The 26762-nt window shown below is 39.2% G+C and overlaps 1 protein-coding gene across 2 annotated transcripts in view; it reads left to right on the top strand.

The window, feature by feature from the left end:
- Window positions 1-1164: 1164 nt before the first annotated feature.
- The window catches only part of tmem259 (transmembrane protein 259), a 57440-nt gene continuing 31842 nt past the window's right edge, over window positions 1165-26762 (top strand). The window contains exons 1-3 of one of the 2 annotated variants that reach the window (XM_048559846.1): window positions 1165-1571; window positions 20224-20475; window positions 24606-24729. In XM_048559846.1, the coding sequence (XP_048415803.1) occupies window positions 1392-1571; window positions 20224-20475; window positions 24606-24729 (556 nt within the window). In that variant the 5' untranslated portion in view covers window positions 1165-1391. Of the gene's footprint in view, window positions 1572-20223; window positions 20476-24605; window positions 24784-26762 lie in introns of both variants that reach the window. The other variant, XM_048559845.2, reaches the window with a different exon arrangement.

Here is a 26762-nt window from a genome sequence, read left to right as displayed (position 1 = left end):
CCTCACCCCTATCCCAGGCCCCAAGATGACATTCCACATTAAGCAGAGGTTCACCTGCACATCTGCCAATGTGGTATACTGCATCCACTGTACCCGGTGCGGCTTCCTCTACATTGGGGAAACCAAGCGGAGGCTTGGGAACCGCTTTGCAGAACACCTCCGCTCAGTTCGCAACAAACAACTGCACCTCCCAGTCGCAAACCATTTCCACTCCCCCTCCCATTCTCTAGATGATATGTCCATCGTGGGCCTCCTGCACTGCCACAATGATGCCACCCGAAGGTTGCAGGAACAGCAACTCATATTCCGCCTGGGAACCCTGCAGCCTAATGGTATCAATGTGGACTTCACCAGTTTCAAAATCTCCCCTTCCCCCACCGCATCCCAAAACCAGCCCAGTTCGTCCCCTCCCCCCACTGCACCACACAACCAGCCCAGCTCTTCCCCCCCACCGACTGCATCCCAAAACCAGTCCAACCTGTCTCTGCCTCCCTAACCGGCTCTTCCTCTCACCCATCCCTTCCTCCCACCCCAAGCCGCACCACCAGCTACCTACTAACCTCATCCCACCTCCTTGACCTGTCCGTCTTCCCTGGACTGACCTATCTCCTCCCTACCTCCCCACCTATACTCTCCTCTCCACCTATCTTCTTTACTCTCCATCTTCGGTCCGCCTCCCCCTCTCTGCCTATTTATTCCAGTTCCCTCTCCCCATCCCCCTCTCTGATGAAGGGTCTAGGCCCGAAACGTCAGCTTTTGTGCTCCTGAGATGCTGCTTGGCCTGCTGTGTTCATCCAGCCTCACATTTTATTATCTTGGATTCTCCAGCATCTGCAGTTCCCATTATCTCAGGAAGTCTGCTGTGTTCATCCAGCTTCACACTTTATTATCTTGGATTCTCCAGCATCTGCAGTCCCCATTATCACCCTATTTATTTCAGAACCCCTTTCCCCTCCCCCATTTTTGAAGAAGGGTCCAGACCCGAAACGTCAGCCTTCCTGCTGCTTTGATGCTGCTTGGTGCGCATCTTGTCATCTCTTGGGTTTATCAGAGTCGTGTCTATGCGCGTGATGTGTAGTAGCTCCTCCCAACCGCCAACGGCAGTATGATGAGGAGTTGTAACGGGGGGGTCCGGTAGTAAGTCCTCCCATCTGGTGGGGGCGCAATGATTGGGAGTCGGAATGGGTGCTGTGAACGCGGTGCGGAGTGGGAAACGGTGGGTCTGGGCTGGACGGAGTACAGAACACGGCCGAGGAGGGGCAAAAACTGTGAAAATTGACTCGGCTGCGCGACGAATGATTTCTCTGACATAACGTTGTTCGGACAAAAACTCAAAAGCTTTCTATTTTGAAATTTAAAAGAAGCCCGCGCGTTAGCTGGAGTTCAGGAAAATGTCGGAAAATCAGCCCAACAACCCGAACCGGGTGAGAAACAACAACCTGAACCCGAACCCGCTCATCAATGTCCGGGACCGGCTCTTCCACGCACTCTTCTTTAAGATGGCCGTGACATACGCCAGGGTGTTCCCCCCATCTTTCCGCAGAATGTTTGAGTTCTTCGTGCTGCTGAAGGTCAATATTGTTATTTTTAATTTTTGAGGGATATCGCTGGGAAAGGGATAGGAGGCCCCTGGCTCGAGATGAGATTGATTGTTGGCGGGGGGGGGGGTGCGCAGAGAATTGCGCATGTGCACCTTTCGTGCCCTGGTTTGGGATCGTTACCTCCTTTACTTAATATGTTCCCTTGTATATTTAACTTTACGGTCACATGCACGGTAGCGTTGTAATAAAGCCACTAGATTTTGATTACAAAACGTTTGCAGGAAGTTGCTTGGGGAATGCATTATATATACTCAATAATCAAGTTGTTATCCTTGCCTCCATGTTACCTAACATCAGTAAAAGTTCTATACCATTAATTACAAACTAGCTACTTCTAGTTGCAATCTGTCATCAGCCTTCCCTTCAAATGAATAACCCTTCCATCTTTACACACAGCCAGCACTTCAATTTCTTTCTTTTTCCCTCTCTAAAGTTCTTAAACGTATCACCTCTCAACTCTTTCTAAAATCCCATTTTGGAGTCCCTTCATATCAGGTTTCAGCCTCATGAAGGTAAAATCTCAGACAAGTAATGGTGGCAAAAAGTAACTAATCTATCATTCTATGCTGTTATGTAACCTTTAGCATGATTAACCATACTATTCTCCAGTGCATCTCCATTGTTATCCAAATGGGTGAGAGTACGCTTGCCAGGTTCATTCATATCCATTAAATTCTGCGGCTAGGAAAGTTATATGCGTTACCTTTTCCTTACTTTCCCATGTAAGAGTATGCTGACTTCTTGTATCTGCTCTGCCTGACAGTGCTGTCATATCTGGCATTACTCTTTGAAGCTTTCCTAGTCCTCATTTACACACTGCTCCTTGGTGATATCCAAAAATATTGTCACTTGTCATGTGTAAACCTATGACACCTAACTTTGCCTGACCATTCTCTCTCAAACCCTTCATAAATCATATAGTACAGAAGAGTCCCTTTGGCCAATCAAGTCTGTGCTGCCAAAGAATGTGCTTCTACCTTCACTAGTCTCACTTTACCACACTAAGCCCATGGCCTTGAATGTTATGACAATTAAAGTATTTATTTATTTATCCAAGTACTTGTTAAAGATTGTCAGTTCATCTGCCTCAAATACCCTCCCAGGCAGTGCATTCCAGACCCCACCACCCTCTGAGTGAAAAACATTATCTTCAAATCCCTTCCGACCTCTGTGTATGTGCTCCCCGTTCTTGACCCTTCCAGTAAAGGGTGCAGTTGCTGTCTGTCCACGCTATCCATGAACCTTGTAATGTTAAACACCTCAAAACCGGTTCTTCCTGAACTTCCCTGCTCCAAAGAAAACCAAGCCAAGCTTATTCAGCTTCTCCTCATAGCTGAAATACTCCATCCGAGACAACATTCTAGTGAATTTCCTCTCCACCATCTGTAATGCAATCGCATCCTATAATGTGACCAAAACTGCACACAGTACTCCAGCTGTGACGTAATCAAAATTCTGTACAGCTCCAACATAATCTCTCTGTTCTTATAATCCACACCTTGAGTGACAAAGGCTAGCATCCCAAATGCAACTTGAACAACCCCATTAATCTGTCCGGCCACTTTCAGGAATCTGTGGACAATACTTCAAGATCCTCGGTTCTTCTGAGCTTCCTGTTGACACTAAATTGTCAGACTACTTCTAATATTCAGTACTGTGGATATGTGCAGAAATATTTCCCATCTAGGTATTGAGAAGACTGAAACAATTGTCTCTGATTGCTAAAACCACCCCTCTCCCTGACAGTATTTGAGGCTGAACCATACTGTTTACTGGAGATTGTAGGAACTGCAGATACTGGAGAATCTGAGATGATAAGGTGCAGAGCTGGATGAACACAGCAGGCCAAGCAGCATCAGATGAGCAGGAAAGCTGACGTTTTGGGCCTAGACCCTTTCTCAGAAATGGGAGTGCTGAAGGTTCTGAAATAAATAGGAAGAGGGGGCGAGGTGGATGGAAGATGGACAAAGGAAAAGATAGGTGGAGAGGAGACAGACAGTTCAAAGAGGCAGGGAAGGTGAGTGTTGGTGGGGAGATCAGGAGGGGATAGGTCAGTCCTAGGAGGACAGACAGGTCAAAGGGGCAGGATGAGGCTAGTAGGTAGGAGATGGGGGTGGGGCTTGAGGTGGGAGGAAGGACAGGTTAGGGAGGCAGGTACAAGCTTGGCTGGTTTTGGGAAATGGAAGGTGGAGGGGAGATTTTGAAGCATCTGAAGTTCACATTGATACCATTGGGCAGCAGGGTTCCCAAGTGGAATATGAGATGCTGTTTACAATATTGTTTACCAGCTTGGTCTCACACCTGAGATGACCATCAAGCCACACATTTGCAATCTCAATGAGAGACAGTCTTGAGTATTTTTAATAATCCAGTATCCATTGCTCTTTTGAGGTGGGGAAAAGATCAACAGCTGTCATGAGGGAGGAATTATTTAAAATCTGTGGTCACTGTATCTGGATTCCCCCACGAGAGAAACACTCCTAAAACCCACATCCGTGTCTTTGTTACCTCTAGATTGACTGTTGCAATACTGTCGCAGCTGACTGTCTTCATTCTCTAACTCTGCCCATTTTCTAACTCACATCAGCTCCTGTACTTCCAAAAACCCTGTGCTGTCGGACTTGTATCAGCTTCTGCTTAAGCAATGCTTTGATTTTTAAATTCTTATGCATGTTTTCAACTCCCTCTGACCTCACCCCTCTCTGTCACTGTAACTTCAAAAAGCTCTGCAAACCTCAAAATTTTCTGCGCTGTGCTAATTGGCCTCTTGTGCATCCCAGACTTTAATTTTTCAGCATTGGTGGCTATTACTTGCTGCCAAGGCCTTGAAACTGGAATTGCCTCTGAAAATCTCATTTTCTATTTCCTACTTTTAGATTCTCCTCAAACCGCATTTCTTTGAACAAACTGCCGTACTATCCCCCCTGTGTGGCTTGATGTTGATTTTTGTTTATAACAATTCTGTGAAGCACCTTGGGAACTTTTTATTACATGATAGACACTGCAAGTTGTTGCATGGATAGGTATTGGTCAGGCTAAGCATGTTGATTGAAAAAAACTGCAAAAATCCAAAGCAAAATACAATTACTGTAAATGTGAGTTTTAATACTGGAAGAAAAGTATTTAGATTCTTGAAGCATTTAATTATGGCATTAGTTTTTCTAGTTCTGAAAATTTGTTTGGGTCTTTAAATTTCTCATTTGGCTCAAGGCACACAATATGGGTAGGTATTACACAGGATGAAAAGTGAACTATGAATATCAAAAAAAGTATACTCCCAACACAATGACTTGGCGTTTTATCGATGAAATGATGCAGCCCATTAGAGGTGTGCAAGTAATTATAGTAAAAAAAACTGCACTAAGAGAAACAATGGAAGAAATAGAAGAAACTGTAGACATCTTTCTCAAAAGCTGTCTGGCTGCTGGTAGTAAAATATTATATAAGAACGGGTAAGTTTACAAACGGAGGAAGCAATAGACTAATTAATGGGCACCCTCTGATGCAAAAGTAGCTGGAAAATTATGCCCCAATTTTGTTCCTTTCTAGAACTTTACTGTGGAACTTTTCAAAAAAAAATCACATTCAAGAGCAGACAGATATACCCTTGTTCTGCAGTTGTCTCTCCTTAAATTGCAAATGATAAATTAATCCTTGAAATTGATGTTTTGCTGAAGTTATACAAAACGTCGACTTATCTTTTTTTCCAAGTCTTGGTTAATTATTGACTAACTTCTGACAAAATGCAAATGTAACCATCCACATTGAAATGTTTCAGCTTAGAGTAGTTAATAATTTATTGCATTCAGATCCTGTTGCATTTTTGATAGCCTGGAAGTCAAACTATTTCACTGAGTTAGCAGAGGTAGTAGGAACTGCAGATGCTGGAGAATCTCTACACCTTGTTATCTCAATAAGTTATCAGATTTATTTTCACTCGATTAGACCATGAGCTGCGTGAGTAGAATAGACCATTCAACCTACGGAGTCTGCTTTATTCAGCAAGATCATTGTTGACTTAATAATCCTTAACCCCTGCCTCCTGTTTTATCTTCATAACTCTCGATTCCCTTACTTATTTGAAATCTGTCTATCTTGGCCTTGAACGTACTTACTGACCCAACCTTGATAGCCCTTTGTGGTAAAGAATTTCAGGAACTTACTACTCTCTGAGGAAACAAAAAAATCACCTCATCAAAGTCTTAAATAGATGACTCCTTCGCCTGATATTATGCCCTCTGTTCTTAGAAACCCCCCCCACCCCAACAATGGGAACCAACTTCTCTGCATCTACCCTGTTGAGCCCCTGAATAATCATATATGTTGCAGCTGATCTATTTGCATTCATCTAAACTCCTATGAGTAGGAACTCATGCCCTCCTCGCACAATCCCTCCACATCCCGGGACAAATCTCCGTCAACTTTACATGCACTACCAGATGAGAAGACCCAATCAGCATTCCAGCTCTACCCTAGCTAGTGCATTTTATAAATTGTGCAAGACCTTCGTATTTTTATGCCCTATTCCCTTAGAAATAAAAGCTAACATTCTGTTTGCTTTATGTGCTGCAGCTTTTTGCTTTCTACATTTAAGCAATTATCAGCTGTTCTACACTTCCTGCTGAAGTGCATAACTTCACATTTTTCCATATTACATTCCAGCTGTCAAGTGTTTTTTTCCCATTCACTCAACTGTCATCCTTAGTACCTGCCTTCCCACCTTTGTGTCATTTGCAAACTTAGTGTATTCACTTCCATCATCCAAGTCGTTTATATATTCTAAATAGTTGTAGCCCAGTGCAGATCACTGTGGCACTCCATTATTAAAGGCTCCATGCTGAAAATATCCCTTTATATCAATTCTTTGTCTTCTCTTAGTTACCCAATTTTCTATCCATGTTAACAGCAACACCATGGGCTCTCAATTAAGTAGTCGTAAATACAGTACCTTACCGAACACCTTTTGGAAACCCAAATACTGCATTCTTAAGGCTTAAGCGGCTGTGGGCCAAGTGCTAAAAATGGAATTAGAATGGTTAGGTGGTTGTTTTTGATTGGTACAGACTTGGGCCAGTGTGTCTGTTCTGCTCGTTAGCTCCTCAAAGAACTGTAGTAAATCTGTCAGGCATGATTTCCCCTTCTTGATGACTCTTCTTGACTATAAACTGTATTGCTAATCTAGTATGAGTTTCACCCACTTTACAGTGTAAGCTGATTTTTTTTGTGACAATACTTGTTACAAAAATAGGTTAACAGTAATACTGTTTTTTAGAATTTGGATTTATGACATTGCTGGGCTAAGAATATAGGGAGCTGAATAATAAAAGTGCAAGTTTCATTACCCAATACTAACCTTCAGTGGCTTTGATGAATAAAGAGAGATGTCTTCTTGGCACAATATGGAAATTATAAGAATATACTGTGAATTACAATTATGTCCATGTTATGTTGTCTTGTGTGCCATCTCACCTTTGCATTTTCCCATTTACCATTTTTTAATTTGCTAATGCTTGTTACATTTTGTTCCGTACATGGTCTTAATTTCATTTTCCCTCTGTTTCACTTGCTGATTTGGTTCACCTTTTCTTCCACTAATCACCCTTACTGCAACATTTGAGACAATTTTTATATTTAAGATTTCTGTTCCATTTGTCTTGTCTTCAATGGTCAACATGAAATAAGCTGAAATTTGAGCGTGATTTGAGCAATACTTTAGTTACATACATGTGTGCAAGTAACCTGTATGGTTTTATAACATATTTAATTTGAAATAATCCAGTGTTTGGTATATTGAAACTTCTTCTGCCATTATAACTGGGAAGAACTGCCTTTCCTTACTTCATTTTGTAGGTTGAATAAATGTCCTGACTTCCGAGCTCTTCAGCGTGTCAGTAAAGTATACTTTTGTGCCTTCTCTGATTCACAAAGCGAGGGAAAAACAAAATGATTTGAGACAGGAACAGCAAACTATTTGAGGTAACCGTGGCAGTACTTTGCATAAGACTGGTATGGACTTGGGACTGTACAGGTGAACCTATGAATTAGGAGCAGGGGTTAGCTGTTGGCTTTTTGAGTTCTCTTCGCCATTCAATTACATCATGTCATAATTGATTACTCCACGTTCATACCTACCACAATAGTCTTTTACCCCCTTATTTATCAAGTAACTGTCTCTGCCTTAAAGATGTTACAAGACTCCGCTTCTATCACGTTTTGAAGAAGAGCGTTCCAAAGACACTGAAATCATTGTGAGAAAAATAATTCATCTATTTTCTGTCTGAAATGGACAACTCATGTTCTTAAACAGTGACCTCTAGTTCTGGATTCTTCCACAAGAGGAAACAGACTCTCCACGTACACTCTGTTAAGACCTCTTAGGATCTTTCATGTTTCAATCAGGTCATCTCCTACACTCTCAACCCCAGCAGATGTAATTTTAGCCTGTTATCATAAAACACCCCACTGTTCCGAGTAATTGCCTAGTTAATCTTCTTTGAACTGCATCCAGTGCATTTGCATCCTTCCTTAAGGAAAAGAATACTATACATGGTACTCCAGATGTGGTCTCATCAACGCCCTCCATAACTGAAGCATAATTGCTTTGTATTCAATATCCTTCACGAAAAAAGTGCCTCTCCTCCATGTTTTTTTGCTCCAGCCATCCCTGACTCACTCGGATAGTCTGAAAGGAAGCAGGCGCTAAATAACTTGCTTCACAACCTGTATTAATGCTACCTTCCCCCACCCTCATCTCTCATTCCATTCCTGTTCAGGTGGTGGGGGAGGTAAGTTAAATTACACCCTTTGGATCCATGTTTGCTTAATTGGTGATTCTGTTGTATCATCCTAACAACTTTGAGTGTAATACAGCTCCCACAGCTGTGAGGGCACTCAGATGACAGTGGAAGAGTATGCCGTAAATTCATTAGAACTGTATGCATTATTTCTATTTTGCCTTTTTCTAAAGTCTTACTTCATCATGGTTCCCTGTTAATTGACTAAGCAAAATAGTTTAGACTGTTCAAAAAGACAAAAACGAATTAGCAATTTTGATTTGGTGCAGATGGTGATACCCTTTAGAGTTGTGCTATATTAATCGGATTTTTAGATATTAAGAGTTTATTTATCAATAGAAATTACATTTGCCTTTTTTTTCCTGAGGTGTTTTTACGATGTTCAGTGATGGTTTCATAATCACCATCTCTGAACTTAGCTTTTAATTCCAGGTTTTATTAATTGAATTGCTGTTGTGGGATTTTTAACTTGTGTTCTCAGACCATTAACCCAGGCATCTGGTTTATTAGCTCACTGGCATTACCTCTATGCCATCATTCTCGCTTTTAGCTTAATATTGACTGGAATGTGCAGCACCAGAAAAGATCATTTTAATTCATCTGACCAGTTTGTGTTCAGTAAATATATTACATTGTAATCGCTATGGATATAGGAACGCATGACTAGAATAATGACAGATGAATACAGCATGTTGCAGTCAGGTATAAAGAAAGCATCTCTGAGATAGATCAACTTTCTCCATTTATTTTCTCTCACTCCATGATTTACATACACTTGTTTGCTATACTTCCTGTAGCCCCTTGGATCCCAAACTGGAGATTGGTTTTCTGAGTGATGTTATAACTGACAAGATGTGTGATTTCTGAATTATATCATTAGATTACAAAGGACAAATGTAACGGTTTAAACAGCCGTCTCTACTTCTGAGTGAAGCTCAATATCTCTGTACCTGAGGGACCTGGTTTATAAAATGAGGCTGATCTGTTGAATGTTTCAAGAGAAGCATCTGTGTTGAGGGGGATTTCCCTAGGTAGTGCCTGTACTCATTGTCAGAATTTACATGAAACATTTTTAAAGACGGGTAATTTCCTTTGAAATATTAACACGTGGATCAGTGGACTAGAGACAGACAAGTTCATTCCTTTGTTTGAAATTTTATGGGAACTGTCCTCAGTGTCTTAAAAATTCAACCAGTCGTTGAAATTGAAGATAGCAGGAACATGGGACCAGAGGAGTTGTTAGTCTTTTCTCAAAGAGCATGCAATGATTTAGGAGATTTCCCATGGGATCTGAATTTTGTGGTGACTTCCATTATATATCTGCAGTGTAACTTCTTGAGGCTGTTTGCGTAGAAGTGAATTGAGACGAAGGGATCATTTGGTCGAACATGGCTCTCTGCCTGAATTTCCACATTTGAGATACCTCCTCTATGACCAAACATTTGATCATCTAATCTAATATCTCCTAATTTGGGTGACTGTGAAACTTTGTTTTATAATTTTCCTAAACGCAGTTTGGTGATGTTGCTTTGCATTAGAGGCACTAGATGAACAGAAGTTGTTGATTTTTCTTTCTGACTATTTCTAATCAAGATTCAATCTTATGGCTGATCTCTCTGTTGCCTTCAATATATGAACTGCGTTTACTTCTTGGGAACCAGGATCAGACACCGTACTCAAGGAATGATCTAACCTGAGCATTGAACCATTGTTTTAATTTATATTCTACAGTTTTTTAAAATATGTTTCAATATTCTTTTGGCGTTGTGTGTTGTGTTTTCTACACCGTTTTGATTTCGGCACCATTTGTAGAATATTATGATGCTTGCTTTCTGATCTATGGACTAGGTTTCTCCTTTTGAGTATTACACCTGTTCTAAGCACTCACAATATATAATTTTGACTCTCTCTTTGTTTGAGATCCCAGTTATGGCATTACCTATGGATTTGAGTAACTTGCAATAAACTTTTGAATCCAAGTCATTCATATATGTTGAAACCATAGTTTTCTAAACAACTGTGCCCAGGGCCTTGCAACTGAATTCACTCATACATCCACACGTGCATGCATACACATCAGTTTTCCCCCTCCTCTCCTGTGCACAATCTCCTTATCCCTTTCAATAAATAACTATTATTTTTCTCTGTTCTTCACCAAGTTTCTCATCCATTCTCTAAGTAGACTTAATAGAGACATACAAGATAGGGTGGACAGTGAGAGCCTTTTTCCTGAGATGGTGATGGCTAGCACAAGGGGACATAGCTTTAAATTGAGAAGTGATAGATGTAGGACACATGTCAGTCATAGGTTCAGAGTCGTATGGGTGTGGAATGCCCTACCTGCAACAATAGTAGACTTGCCAACTTTAGGGGCATTTAAATGGTCATTGGATAAACATATGGACGATAATGGAATTGTATAGGTCAGGTGGGCTTCAGATTGGTTTCACAGGTCGGCACAACATTGAGGGCCGAAGGGCCTGTACTGCGCTGTAATGTTCTATGTCCTATGCCCTATGTTCTATACCCTGAATCCCCTCAGTTTTGGGTTTACTTTCCCAAATGCCTTTGGCAAGTCAATATACTATTATGCCTTACTGAGATAGTGTGCTCGAAATCAAGCCTCAATGTTCAGAGTTGTCACAAGAGTTTAATATTATAAAAGTGTGCAAAATTCCCTAGTTTACTTGAATTTTAGACCAGGGGTTGACAGGAAGCACAGACCAGGGCTTCTGTACTTAACAATAATGACCATGATGAATAGACTCCATGGGCAAGTCAGCAATCATGAACTCTACTTGTTCAAGCTGTTAACCCCTTTATAAACTACCCCTCTACACATGCTAAAATGGGAGCTATGTGCTAAAGGAAAGACTAGGAAAACAGTTCAATTATCCCTGTCTACAGGGTCTGCTGAGATAATTTGTGTGCTGACAGAATGCTGCTTCTCAATGTTTCTTCTGCAAGTACTTTTACCTGTTTGCAGGAAGTACAGGGTGACTGGTTCATACTTATCAATGTCTTTGACATATCAATTGAAAAGTCAAACTTACTGAAAAAGTTCAGGCTTGAGCTGTTTTTCAATGTAGAGCAAAAATAGTTTTTTTATTCTCCACGGATCTGATCTTTTTTGCCAAAAGATTCACAATCCCAACCTGGTCAAAGACCAGAGCCAATCATGTTGTTAGCAGGTGAAAGGCCTTTGTCATCAATAACTGGTCACTAGACCACAGACCAGTCAGCTTGTTGCCAGGCAAAACTCTATTCAGACACATCACTTGGCTGTGGCTCATCTGTAAGCTAGACTTCCACTGCTTATTCAACAAGCAGAAGTGTAAACACTACTTCCAAGGTATGTCAAATTACATGCTTTTGAAAACAGTTTAACAATCATTGGTTTTCTTAATCAATTATTTGTTGACTGTAATGCAAAATCAAAAATACAGAAGAATGAAAAGATACAGCCTTTACAGTGCATTATTTCGTAGTGGGTTCTACTGTATGTTCATACTATCACTTTTTCAAGAGAGGCCTGAGAGATTTGTCAGACATTAACTCTTTTAAAATAAGCATTCTGTCATTTAAGACAGAGGTGAAAAGGAATTTTTGCTTAGGTTTACTGGTGTTTGCAGTTGTCTTTCTTCATGAGCAGTGGATACTGAGTCATTGAATATGTTCAAGGATGAATTAGACAGATTTTTGATTGCCAGGGGAGCCCAAGGTTTTGGGGGTGCATGTAGGAATATGGAATGCAGGCGACAGTCAGATCAGCCATGAGCTGATTGAGTGGCAGAGCAGGTTGGAGGGGCTGAATGGCCCATCCACACTGCTTTTTCTTACATTTTCATATGTTCATGGAGTAAAAATTACATGGTGGCAATGCCCTGAAGCTAAGTGATTTCTTTAAGGGCATACCACTTAACCAAACCTGTTGACTATTTTTTCCTCATTATTGGCCCAGGATGAGGTATTTCACATTGGGATCTCTTGTTCTAGTTTCTAATTCCTTGCTCTCTTTTTCACAATGCTGGTGCACTGTAGCATCTACTGTAAACACTGGTATTCATTGAGCACTGAAGAAATTGAGAGCTGAGAAAGAAATCGCACTTCAGTTCAGTTCTGCTGCTGTTGAACTGTGACAAGCTGCATTTGACCTTGGAATTTGTTCTCATGAGTCTGGTAAATATTGTCTGTACTATTTGCTGAGAAGTTGGTGTCTCCGACTTAATTTTTTAGATGTTTCTACATTTTCCCTCACTTCAATGTATACCTTTTAAAGTGCATAAACAACTAATTTCTCAATATTGGTATCTGTACTGTTTGCGGGTGGCCGGGGGGGAACAAAAGCTGTGTTGCTTTCTTAAATTTATGAAAACAGCCCACATGGCACTGAATCACCTATGCGATTAATTTTTAGTTTTGGCCAACTTGTAGTTTAAAAGTTATTTAAGTAGATCTTGAGGGCTGAGTGGAGTCCATTCAGTGATTTTTTTTTTCATTTTTACTGAGATGGGTTGCACCATTCTACCCTTGATTCAACTTTGCATTTGTTTTATGTATCTCATATCAAATATGTGTAATATAATATGTTTTCTGTCAATATTTGGATTTTGTTGATATTTGCACCTATTTGTCTGTAGTGTGTCTGCACATGCTGCGTGACCTGTGTGATCAAAGTATTACTGTTTTTGGCAAAGTCGTTTTCATACTGGTGTTGTGAAGCACATTGAGAAGTTCTACCATGTTAAAATATTATATAATTACAAGATGTCTTTCCCTATTTCCAGCACTTAGAGTATTTTTGCTTACTGTTCATATAACTCACAGGAATACAAGGAAAATTTTACAATCAAGTTACAAGAGACACAAGTAGGCATAAAGTTAGGCAAGAGATCTGAAGGAAAGAAGATTGTGTTCTATTACAGCAACAATAGCGAAGCTTTGAAGCAGTGACAAAAGGACTGTTAAGGATGGTATAGCACCATGACGTGTTGCTGAGGGGAAGTTCAAACTAATTCTCAGGTTAGGAAACGACTGCTAAACATGCAGGGGTGATGTCTTTATTAATACTGAAATAGATAAGTAATGCCATTTTGGATAGTTCAGGAAATCTCAAAGTTAATGAGTCTTTTGCTCCAGGTGAGTGAGTGTTTTAATATGATTATCTTTTTGTGTTGTGATTATTCCCATCATGACTGTATTGTTCCTTTAAGATTTGTTCTGTGCTGTTTCTTTTGCAAAGGGATGTTGACACAGTGGGTAAACATCTTTTGAGCTCCATGTGTTTTTCTTAAACTTAGACAAAAGAAGCATGAGTGGGTGGAATCAGGCTCTCAGACCCACAGTTTTAGGTGTGGTATCAGTTGACCTTTAGAGTTGGGCTTTTGAAGCTGTTAGGTACATCTGTCTCTCTGTTGCAGCAAAAAGCTTGACTTGTCTCTCCCCACCTAGTTTGTTTTTGGTGTTCTGTACTCCTGGACTGAAGGAGATGTGTATGGGAGGAAAATCTGTTTTGCTGAATTTTCCTTTGCTAAAGGTGTGTTTATGGGATGCTGCTATTTGGAACAGTTGATGATTAGTTGTTAAATAATATATTTGTTTTATTAAGTATTTAAATAGAGTTCAAGTTATTTAAAGTTTTGGCAAAGACCTGTAGCTCAGGTTGTTGACTTGCTCACTGAGCTGGCTTGTTTTTGTTCATACTTTTCGTCATGCTACGTGACATCATCAGTGGAGCCTTCGATGAAGCGATGTTATTCTACTCTGCTTGGAATTTATACTGTTCAGCTTGTTATGGTGAGTACTGTCATTTCTGGTTTTGATCTGAATGGGGTCCAATTCTATATGTTTGTTGATTGAAGTATGGGTGGAGAACCATGCCTGTAGGAATTCCCATGTGTGTCTATGTTTGGCTTGTATACAGAAAAATGACCCACACAGATCAAATCATCCTCACCCACAAACAAAGCTGCATTAGGACACTATTTAAATGGGCTAGGACACCCCGCAACATTTTAGAACTACGCCGGGAAGTGGAAGAACACCTATACAAGATCCTTGCTTTAAACAGCAATCCCTGCAACTTCATCCACAGATGTCTACAAAACAGACAACAGGAGGACACAGTACGACCTGACACACTGACCACACTGCTGTACATCCAGAACATATCGGAATTGACAAAAGACTCCTAAGACCATGAGGAATCATGGTGGCCCACAAGCCCATAGCCACTCTACAACAAACACTGAGTAGGATTAAAGACCCATCCTCACAACATGCAGAACGAATGTGGTTTACAAAATACCATGCAACAACTGCCACAAACATTACGTCAGACAGACAGGAAGGAAACTAGCCATCAGAATACATGAATATAGGTTAGCAGCAAAACGGCATGTTGAACTCTCCTCAATATCTGTACTTTCAGGCAATGAAGACCGTCAATTTAACCGGAACAAAGTAACCATCGTAGCCCGAGCCAAACATAGACACACACGGGAATTCCTAGAGGCATGGCTCTCCACCCATACTTCAATCAACAAACGTATAGAATTGGACCCCTTATACAAACCCATATGGATCAAAACCGGAAATGACCATACTCACCGTAACAGACCAGACAGTATAAATTCCAGGTGGAATAGAATAACATTGTTTCATCAGAGGTTGCACTGATGATGTCATGTAACATGGTGCCGAAACAAACCACTTGGCGAGCAAGTTAGGCCAGTTGTTCTTTTTGGTTTGTATTTTAACTGTGTTGTAAGAGTAAAATGTGTTTTGCCAACAGCCTAGTAATGGACCAATCAAATTATATCTAGAACACAATGCCTTTTAATAAAATAAAAATTAGGGGCTAGGCTTTCTCCTTGATATATTTTGAGGGTTTTGGTCCGGTCCATAACAACAAATTTCACATTTTAATATCTTTAATGATGTTATGAAATGTCATTATTTTGCTTGTCATTTGTGCTCTTGATTTTTGTTACTTTAGTGACGAAAAAATGTATGTAATAATTTAATAATTCCTCTTGTTGTGCTGTTCAGGGTAGGTAGGGTAGTTTGAGGAGAAATGTGTTGGGATAAGTAATGCACAGAAAATGGTTCTTTGTGGAGCAGCGAATATTAAGTCCTCTGATAGAGGTGATCAGAAACACAAAAACTTTAGTGTACACAAGGAGAAACCATTCCCTGTGACTCTTAGCAAACCAACAACGCAGGTTTAAAGTGATCAATAGACAAAAAAAATGACGTGAAACTTTATTCAAACAGCACGTTGTTCTGATCTGAAATTTACTGCTTGAAAGGGTTATATAATCAGGTTCAGTTATAACATTCTCCAAAGAGAATTGGATAAATTGTGAAAGGGAGCTGGAATTAATTGGAATAACTTTACGAAGAGGCTGATGGAGATACCATAAGCTGACTTGCTTTCCATGCTGAAGGATTGAATGAGGCAATAATCGATTACAGCGAATCTTTATTCGTAAACTTCCTTAAAATTTGATTGCCCCAGATCAGTCAGTTTGTTTGGTGGGAGGATTGACAATTGTTTGTGTAAATTTCATGATTGCTCCAATCTAGTATTTGGTGAGCTGTTTTCTGTTTTTAAAAAAGGATTGCAGCAAGATGAACAAAACATACTATTTGCAGTATCTTTATGAATCTTATGTCTACGAAGTTCGACTCACCTTGGTATACACTGAAAAGTTGAGGCTTAGCTAGGTCATTTTAGGTAATAGCATGTTTCCAGAGGAGTGGCATTGACATTGACGAATTATATGGAGCTGTGAAAATATTACTTGCGGCATTATACACATTACAGTACTGATAAATACTTGGCAAAACAATGATACTGGTCACAAATCTTGTGGACTTTTGCCATTTAAAGCCTAATCTTCTATTCAGTTAAGCTTTCAAATGTAATGTATTCTGGTAGCATGTGGTTATATGGACTCTGTTCGTGAAGATAATCGCTTAACTCGGTGAAATACTTGTTGCCAGTAAGGTTGAGTATTGCTGCTTGGCTCGACAGCTTGCTTATAATGCAGACTGCCAGCAGCATACGTTCAATTCGCACTCCAGCTGAGGTTACTGTTAAAGACTGTCCTTCTCAACATTCCCTCAAATGACATGTGGTGTCCGAGAGGTTAAACCGCCACCTCTTCCTCTGACCCTACAATCTCTCTCTGTCTGACCTCGCACTCATGCAAGAACAATCCTATGGTTTGGTTCGAGAATGATGACTATAGATGGCATCTATTCCTATGTTTACTTAGGTTTCGTAATTCTCTCATAATATCTACTATCTAATTGTAGATTTGAAATTAAATGTTATGACATTTCTGAGTAGGTTAAGAAATCAGAGATGAGCTTGGGCTTGGTTCCAAAACAAGAAAAAGGTACCTGAACATAAATAACATGGTACCCCATTCTTCATATTGTAAAGAAACGCTCACATGACATTATACTGTGTCCCATATCCACCAATTTTCCTGTTCCTCTCCTCCATACAAATGTTGTACAAATAGCTAAAATGTTAGTTAGGGTAGTAAGTGGGAATCCCAAATTTTTGGTCGCAATTTGTAACGTTTTAATTGGGTACATTGATGTAATTAACCTTGGGATTCATGATCTCTTCATTGCTGCTGAAGCATCTCTGGTTTCCTTAAAGGGGAAGTACAGGACATGAATATTTTCCAGCATGGATATATAGATGGTTTCAATGAAATTGAAAATGTTTTCTACATATAATGATAGGTTGTGTTATTTCAATTTGGGCACTTCAATTGGTGACGAATGAAAAGGAAGGGAACTTGTAATGAGTTGAACATAATTCGTTAGCACTTCAAAAAGTAATGCCATTGGACACCTATTACCAGTATAATCTCAATGCAGAACAGGAAAACTTAGGATAGCTTCCGTGTCACAAAACAAAATTAAGTTGAAATAAGAACTCTTGGGATGCACTAATGAACACTGAAAAGTTAAATGTTTACTTTAAGATGCCAAGTGGTACAAGTATCTTAACTATTTCTTTCTCCTGAACTATTCAGTACATAACTTTTTAATGGATGGAGTTGTGCTAAAATATATCCATCCGGTTCAGGTTAAGTATACACTGACATTTTGCTGACCCTCTTGGCAAGTGGATGTTTGATCAGAAACATGTCTATGAACTTTACTGAATTTTTTTTCTGGATACCAAAATAGATCTCTTTCCTGTTTCTGTAGCCTTGCCAAAAATCAATGCATTTTTTTGAAGATTGAGCACTGTGTTCTATTGTAATTGTGCAAAGTTCAAATGTGCACATTGTGATCTAACTTAGCTTGATCCTTTGAGTGTCCCGTTGCTGGAATGATGTCAGGAGTGAGTGTTAACTACTGAAATATTGTCTATAGGGCAAATAGCTCTCCCATTGGTTTACCTTAAACTGTGCTTTGGGAAATACACAGTTTTGGTGGAAGTGTCTTTTTGAAAACTATATTTGCATTTTCTGATGCTCTTAAAACTTGCCTGAAAATTGCCTCTGTCTCTATTTATGTTCCTTTTAAATTTCTGTTGAGTACCAGGCTCTGATGTCTGTTACAGGTTGTTAGTGTTAAGATGACACAATTTATTTTTATGGAATCTATCCAGCTGCAGATTTGTGGACTCTGTTTATCAGGATAAATTCCTTTGGGTATATTTCTTAAGTCTCCTTGTTTGCAGTTGTTCCAGTTAGTGATGACTGTACTTTTGTTTTGATTATTTTTCAAGATGGGGCCTAGATTTTGCAATAAGTTTGCAATTTCTTCATGTTGTAGAAATCTGTTTCTGATTCTGTTTTCTCCTTAAAGCAGACCGTTAAAATTTGATTTTATTAGTGTACCCAGTCAAATCCATTTTGGAGTTGCTGTAACAGGTTGTCATCCATCTGACGATGCAAATTTATATGAAATGGCAACATGTCTAAAACTGAATATTTCACATCTTGGACGACATTCAAATTAGCAAGTGGGCTCTTCACCAGTGATGGAAAGTTTCCTAATATCCTGTAAGGTTTCAACTATCAAAACTTAGAATCTTTCATCTAGTTAATGTGAAGATTGCAATTGGGTTCATTTCCACAACAAAACGGGTGGTTGCAAGATCTGGCACTTGTAGTTGATTTTTCTTGGGTTTTCAAATAGATGCCAATTCATAAATTGATAGGCAATTTCCTTTGCAGGTCACGGATTGAGTCCACCAGTTTCAGCATTAAACATACCAAAATGTCTGCAATTGTACCTTTCTGTGCATCTTTAATAAAATTCCTTCTCAAACTGTCTCTCTTGATAGAGCTATCTCAGTCCTACTGGGGGAGGGGGGGGCAAGTCTTAAATTCAGAAGCATTTGTAAGAATCTGTCTACTCTTCTGCATCAATCTTACTCAGTCCTACCTGAAGAGAGTTCCAAATGCATTATTCCATTATCGATAGCTGTAGTACTGGAGCTGCTCTGAAAACTTGAGGCTGCATACATTAGTTTTGTATAGGAACCTCCCAGCTCGAGGGTGGTCTAGAATTGAACCTATGCCTTTAAGGTGAAAGACTTGTTGTCTGTCTACATTCCTTCCATTAGAAGGTTGCAGATGTATCTCTGAGAATGTGGTGTCCATCATCGTCAAGTGTTCATTGATCCCTCTTAGTTGAGACTTGATGTATTGGCAATAGATTCCATTTGAGAACACTTTGGTTTAATGAAGATATTTGTAAGGATTTTATTTCTCCAAGTACAAATTAAGAGAAAATTCCACTTAAACTTTGCGAGAGCCTGACAAGACTGTATTTGCTGCCTATACTTAATTAACCTGAGAGACTGGCAATTTCCTTGAGGAACTGCACTTGTTTGACACACCCACAAGGGCATGGTTAAGAAATCTTAGGATTCTGTTCCAGCAGAAACAGAAGACCAGATATGTCTTGTTCATGGTAGTGTGTTTCTAGGGAGTTATCTTTCTATAGACTTGCTGATCTTGGCTAATTTCTTTATAAAACTGAGAAGAAAGGTGGTTCTACCTAATTTCATGGTGTTTTGCCAATGTCTGTCACATACTGGAGTCACTGCTGGTATTGAAGGGGCTAGATGTAGTCCAAATACCACAGCAACGATGAAATGTATGATCTGTTTATTCTGGATGGTGTTGAGGGTTGCAGCTGTGGCCATAAAAGGCGAGTACTAAATATTTCTTCACATGCTCTCAATTGGTAGATTATGCAGTGACCTTTTTGTGGTCAGCAGGTGCAGTGTTCATTGCAAATTACCTGGCCTTCTACCTTGCTTTGTAATGTGATGTGACCAGTGAATCCTCTAGTTAATAATAACTTCCAGAAAGAGGTCAGTTGGCTGGTTTTGCAATGCCAGATCACACCAGCTCAAGTTCATTTCTCACACTGACAGAGCTCCCCATGAAAGTCCCATTTTCTCAATCTTGCCTTGGTGACCCTCAGGTTAAACTCACCATGAGTTATCTGAGTCTAAAGACATAGAGCTCTGCGATAGTGACAACTTTACCTTTCCTTTAGTAAGGTCCAGGGTATCAATAGGGGGTACTTTGCCGTGATAATTTAGATTTTTGTCTTAATTGAGATGATCAATATTATTTAATCTGTAGGAATTCTTGTTCTGAAATGTAATGGGAAATAGATGGCACCCCTGACAGAGAAACATAATGCCTCGGTTGTGTGGTTTTATTGTAGTGCATAGACTTAGCTATGTATGTTTTCTAAACTTACCCTATTCCCCAAAAAAATTGCGTGCTTGCTATTCAGAAGAATATTAATTATATATTTTTCTTTTCCAGGCTCTCTTTGTCCTTTTTATTTTAGCCTATATTCACATTGCCTTTTCTCGCTCTCCAATCAATTGCTTGGAGCACGTCCGCGAAAAATGGCCTAGAGATGGGATCCTCCGTGTAGAAATCCAACGCAATTCTAGTCGTGCCCCCATTTTCCTTCAGTTCTACGAATCAGAAAATTTTGCTGGTATGGTAAAGGAGCCAACAGAAGATGAAGAAGAGCTGTCAGTAGAAATGTTTGATAACAGCTCTATACAGGTAAGATTGCAATGCCAAGCAGGCATAATAAAAACAGAATTGTTTTAGATTCAGCTTGGTTGAAAACATCTGTTTGAAGTTCTCATTATTTTAAAAATGTCAATTTATGTTTTTGTGCTGCAGCTTTGCAGTGACTCAGGAACTGAATCCAGAGGTGAAAAGACAGATTTTTCATATTCATATTTAGAGGAAGGTGGGGATGTAGTAACACAGTAGTATCAGCAGTCATAGATATATAGAAATTACAACACATTTTGAGAGTACATAAATGCTTTTCTTGAGGTTCCATATTGCATCTTGGTACAAAGGCTAGGAAACCCCAGAAGCTGTCAAGTGTGTGTTGAGCCCCATTACTTGAATTCTGTTTATAGATAGTTGGTGAGGTGATGCAGTTTCCACAAAGTGGAAAAAAAAGTAAAAACCAAGGCTATTTTAAAAATACACCTTTTTTCATTTTGGTTTGCTGATTCTCAAATATCCCAGCTCATAGTAGAGTCCTTGCACCTTCATTCATTTGATGTTAAATAAGGAAAAGGAGCAAATAATATATCCCAGAAGTGTGAATGTTCCACTGATGGAGATTCTGAAATGTGAAGCGGTACATCTAGTGAAATGTACAGATGAAAGGAAGTGAGCCAGTGCTTGCCTGTGGGATGCATGCGTAGAAAGTAAGTCTTCTCTCAGGCTGTTGTCAGGATAAATCTAGATTTTAACCATTGCATCTGTTTGATTTCTAATTTGTAGTATCAGTTTTGGATAAATGTTTCACTTTACAAAATTTACAATCTTCAGGGTTGATAAAATTTGATACATGTTCTAATTCAGGAAGATGAATTTATTTTCAGATGTGATATAATTGTACAGGCAGTTCAAAGTAATTGTGCCAATAAAAACTAGGGAAAAGATCACTCTCAAAATCCACTTGTGTGACTTGCTACGTTCATCCTCCATTTTCTGCCATTGTTGTGTAGTCACCATCGCCAGTATTTCATCCTGATGTTAATACTATGAACTGCCCCAATTAGGAAAGTTTCATACATGCACTATTATATTTACTGAGGCATTACTAATAAAACTACTTCTAGGTGCTATTGTGTTATATTATTGTATCTTATTATTGTATTACGCCCTGTATTAAGAGGTGAAGTAAATTTGTTTGGCTTGATTTGGTATTTAGGTTATTGCTGATCATCTGCATCAATCAGCACATGTTTGGAAAAGTACTTTAAATGGAAAGCAGAAAAGATATGTATTTGCTTGATTTTATTGAACATAATTATTTTTCAATTCTAAGGGCCATAATATTTTAGTTTATGTATCCATATTTGTAACAAGTCCAAGTTGTAAGATTAATTTACAGGGTAAATGTCACATGTAATCTGAGACTATTTGAAGCAGAAGCTATCTGAATTTTGTAGGTCACTGCTTTATCTTGAGGGCAGCTCAGTAGTTTGGCTTACAAGCTGGATCTGAATGTGTTTCAGTCACCTACTAGTTCAGTAATCAAATCTTCAGTTTATTCTCAGAACCAGAACCAAACTGCATAGTTCTGAATATTAATTTAGTAGTTGCTGTACCTGTATACATGTAAATATACTTGTGTATCTGTGTACGTGTCCATCAGTGTGTGTATGTATAAATTTCTGGATTAAAATGAATGTGAAAAATAGTTTGTTATAATTTCCAGGTTAAGTACAAAAGAAGTTTGTGTATAATAGCCTTCCCAATCTTGCATCATCTCATATATTTTCAAATTCTGCCTTTTACCTCAGTCCACTTTTTAATGATTTGTTTGTCCACTCTGCAGCTCTTTTTTGGAGCCCTTTGCCTCCCTATTTTTTTAAACTTGAAGTCATTGATTGCCACATTTTGACAGTCTTGGTTTCCCCCTTTTCTGTAGCTCAGTCGAATGTTAGTTGTGCGTAACCTTTAGAATCTATAATAATCAAATTAGTGAGCATTTTGAAAGGAATGGGATAATTAAGCCTAGTCAGCATGTATTTGTTTATAAATGTAACATTTAGCAAACTTGAACATTTTTGAAGAAATTACCATTTGGATATAGGAAATGTTGCATATGTAGTGTTTTGGATGACATTCCAAAGATTCTTTTGAATGCAAAATCAAACACATAATATCAGTCAATTGACAGCAGCATGGATAGAAATTTATTTGATGGCAAGAAACAACTTTTTTACATTAATGAGGTTTGCTCATACTACAGAAGCATTGGGATTCGATGACCATGAGGCAATTCAAAATTGTTGCTGTAAGTTAAAAGGGAAAAATTGGAAAATTTTCTTTTCACGGGCAGTTGTTGAAATGTGAAAGCTTTGCTATAGGAAGGTTTTGAGAGGACCTTGCTGTTGCAAGATAGGTAATGGGGATCAGTTGGATGTGATAAATCTAGACTTCCAGAAGACATTTGACAAGGTGCTGCATAAAAGTCTGATGCAGAAGGTTAGATCTCAGGGGGCTAAGCATAGAGTATTGGCTTGGATAGAGGAACAGCTGTCTGGCAGAAAGTAGAGGGTTCGGGTAAATGGATCATTCTCTGCATGGTGATATGCAACTGGTGAGGTGTCACAGGGTTCAGTTCTCAGACCTCAACTATTTGCAATCTGTATAAATGAGCTGTGAGCAGAGACAGAGCATAATGTAGCAAAATTCATGAATGATATTAATTTAAGTGGAAAAACTGGCTGTGATGAAGAGAGAATTTACCAATGGATATTCATAGGCTATGAGAATGGGCCAGAATCTGGCAGAGGGAGTTTAATGCGGATGAGTGCAAGGTTGCCCATTTTTGGCTGGAAAGGTAAAAGGACAGCTTATTATTTAAATTCTAAGTGTGTCAGTGCAGAGGGATCTGGGCATATTTGTGCATGAATCCAGAAAGTAGGTTTACAGGTATAGCATATAATAAAAGAAGCAAGTGGAATCCTGGTATTTATTGCAAAACGACTGGATTATAAAAGTAAAGAAGTGTGGTTACAATTATATAAGGTGTTGGTGAGACCACACATAGTGTTGTGTCCAGTTTTGGTCCTCGTACTTGAAGGATTTGATAGCGCTGGAGGCAGTTTAGAGGAGGAGCATCAGATTAATTTCAGAAATGAAAGGGTTGTTGTACAAGAAATAGTTGAATAGCTTGGGCTTGTATTTGTTGGAGTTCAGAAGAATGAAAGGAGATCAGATTGAGATATATGTTAAATGCTATTGATAAGGTGGATGTTGAACAGACTCTTTTTGTGGGACAGTTTTGAACAAGAGGTCATAGATATAGAGTGAGAGGAGGCTCAAAGACTGAGATGAGAAACTACTGTGAATCTGTGGAGCTCACTGCCTCAGGGTACAGTAGAAGCAGAATCAATCAACAAAGAAATAGATACGTTTCTGATGAAAGTGGGATAAAGTGCAATGGGAAGCCGGCAGGAAAGTGGAGTTGGTACCAGGATAAAACCATTCATCATCCAGTTTTGTTCACTGTTTCATCTTTGCTGTCTTTTTCTTCGAACCATCATTCCAGCATTTGAGGAGCACTGAAAATGGAAATTGATGTCTACAGTCAGGGGTACTGTAAGTCAGTTGCTGGAATGTCAGCCAGTTGTAGGACCATCTCTTTAAAGATGCTATTTGTGCTTTTACAGAGAAAAGCTTAGAACAAGCTTAAACTTCACAGTAGGCTTTCCTACCTGTTTTTCATGTTCTGAAAAACACACAGGCAGCAGTTATGAATTATTTCAACAGCTGGGCAAGTCTTGACTGGCAGTCCAGATGAAGTAAGGCTTGGGCCAACAAACAAAAAGGTACGAGAGAATCTTCTGCAAATGATCCATGGGTTATAATAACTTGCAAGCTAGTTTAATAAATATGATAGCAATTTGTATTCAGGTTTTGAGTGTGCAGAAATGTGCGTATACCTGTGTTAGTGTTAATTGTAAATACTGGAGCCTTCCTAGTTTCTACAAAGATTATATTTAATTCAGAAATTATGGAAGGTTCACCCAGCAATGTTAATTTGTTTCCATGTTCAATACTGGCTAATCTGCTATGCATTTTCTTCCTTGGGGGGGGGGGGGGAGAATTCGTGCCTAACCTTTTTTTTTGCTTTTCTGCTCCTTTCACAGTTTGAACTCGACATTGAACCCAAAGTGTTTTTAAAGCCCTCACTTGGAAACAAAGCAGAAGTTGTAACGCAGGTGGTACACAATGATAGCCAGGGGCTCTCGTTCACTGAGGCACCTAGTAAAGGTATGCAGCCTCTGCAGGAAACAGTCTCCGAGTTTGAGATGCTAACAAGAGCAGGTAAAATTTTAGTGATATAAAAGCTCTTCTTTTCCCCTTCTTGTCAACCTGCTTCCAACATCTCTCAAACTCTACACTTGGGTAGGATCCTTATTTGTTCATTTTGGAGATGTATAATTGCTAACTGCACTCCTAAATTTTCATGAAATACTGCCTGAATGTTGATCGTTATTTGAGTTGAGAGAAAAATTGCCTTAATTTAGAAGTGTGAAATAACTTCTTGTTTTGAAAAAGAAAAATTTCTTTAGCTTCAAAAATAGCTAATGCAAAACTCATTAATTGCTTGCCACAGTTGGACAGCTGTTCTCAAGCTCTGATAGTTTTACTGCATTTGCTTTTGAACACAAGCTAGTATCTAAACGTCTCCCTTTCAAATTTTAAAACTAACATTGTTGATTAATCTGTTAAAACACAGCCTTTTTTTAAACTTGTATTTTGTTGTTATTAGTCTTATGCAAAGAATTGGTATTCTTACAAAACAAACATACCTTAGTTCCAGCCAGAGGGTAATACTACTTTCCACATATATTTGATTTTTGTTTTGATTAAACCTGCTTTTTGAATTTGAGAAAAAGTGGAAAGTTTGCTTTTATGGTATATAAGCTATTGTCAGAAGTTTATAATCAGAAACCTTCACTATGTTGGAGCTTTTTCTGCCCCCTACGGTGGTGAGATTGTTACACATGGTTTGGGACAGAAGTAACTTGCCTGGTTGCAAGAGGAGTTTGAGGCTTCTGTTTCCTGGCATGCCTGAGGTTTCTGCTGCATGCACTAACAGTAGTGTTACAGAATGTGTATGCTCCATTTAGGTTTCTTTTTTTCAACTGAATGATTCAACCATTTAAAGATAACAAGTAGCTCACCTTAAGACAACAAAATGTGAGGCTGGATGAACACAGCAGGCCAAGCAGCTGCTTGGCCTGCTGTGTTCATCCAGCCTCACATTTTGTTGTCTTGGATTCTCCAGCATCTGCAGTTCCCATTATCTCTGATACTATTTTAGCTCACCTTAAGGTAGTGTGTTTTGAAAATGCCAATCACATGACCCCATCTGATGCCATAAAAATGGGACCCCACTGACTGACAGACCCCTGGTGGAGGGAACCACTGAAAGAAGAGGAAAGGTAGAGGCCACATACCATAAAGGTGCAGTTATTAGTAGGCTCTGAGCCATTTGGGCTCAATGAAGCCAGGAGCGCTTTTGGATACCGCTGAAAGTTTTGTGTAGAACTTGAGAAACGCAGAGAGCTGTTTGGTACAGCTGAGAATTAGACGAAGCTGTAAAGAGCTATGAAGGGGTGGAGCACTGGGGCCAAGAAACTCTTGAGTAGTGATGCTCCGTGCATGGTAACTAATAAGTTAAAAGTGTACCTTTTGAGTCAGTGCTAGAGTGCAGCCTTGGGAACCAAGGGGAATGCAGTTGAGGGAAAAACAGTTGAACCACAGGGAGCTGAACTACATTGAGGCTGTTCCAAGCCAGAATAGCTTTAGATGGAAATTTGGAGCTTATCATTGGAAATAGTTGAAATCCCAAAGGAGGAAAACAGTGTTAATTAGATTTTTGTGACTAATTACTGACACCTGAATGGATTGCTGACAAATTTGAGATCTGTATGTTGGTTGCATATGCCATTTTAAGTGGTGCGTTTGACCACAGTTTGCTTGTTAATTCATATTTACCCTTATCTGATTGTTTCAATATCAGATGGATATTGTGGATTGATTTGCCTTTTTTGACTGTGGTGCAAAGTTTATTTTGTATGCTTAAAAGCCGTGCACTCCTGTGGCTTTATTCTCTTGGTTAATACCCAAGATTTTAAATTTTGTTTACTTTAGATAAAAGGTGACTGGCCCCTAATCGAGTCATCTGTCTCCAATGACTGCAGTAGAACTTTATAAATCACTAATTTGTGATACTATAGCTGATTGATTTGAGCCTGAAAGGTTTCACGGTTAACTTCCGTTCGTCCACATTTATA

This window comes from Stegostoma tigrinum, chromosome 30 (assembly GCF_030684315.1).
Source record: "Stegostoma tigrinum isolate sSteTig4 chromosome 30, sSteTig4.hap1, whole genome shotgun sequence".
Classification (NCBI taxonomy): Eukaryota; Metazoa; Chordata; class Chondrichthyes; order Orectolobiformes; family Stegostomatidae; genus Stegostoma; species Stegostoma tigrinum.
Note: the sequence above shows the minus strand (reverse complement) of the source record. Positions and strands in the feature narration are given on the sequence as shown.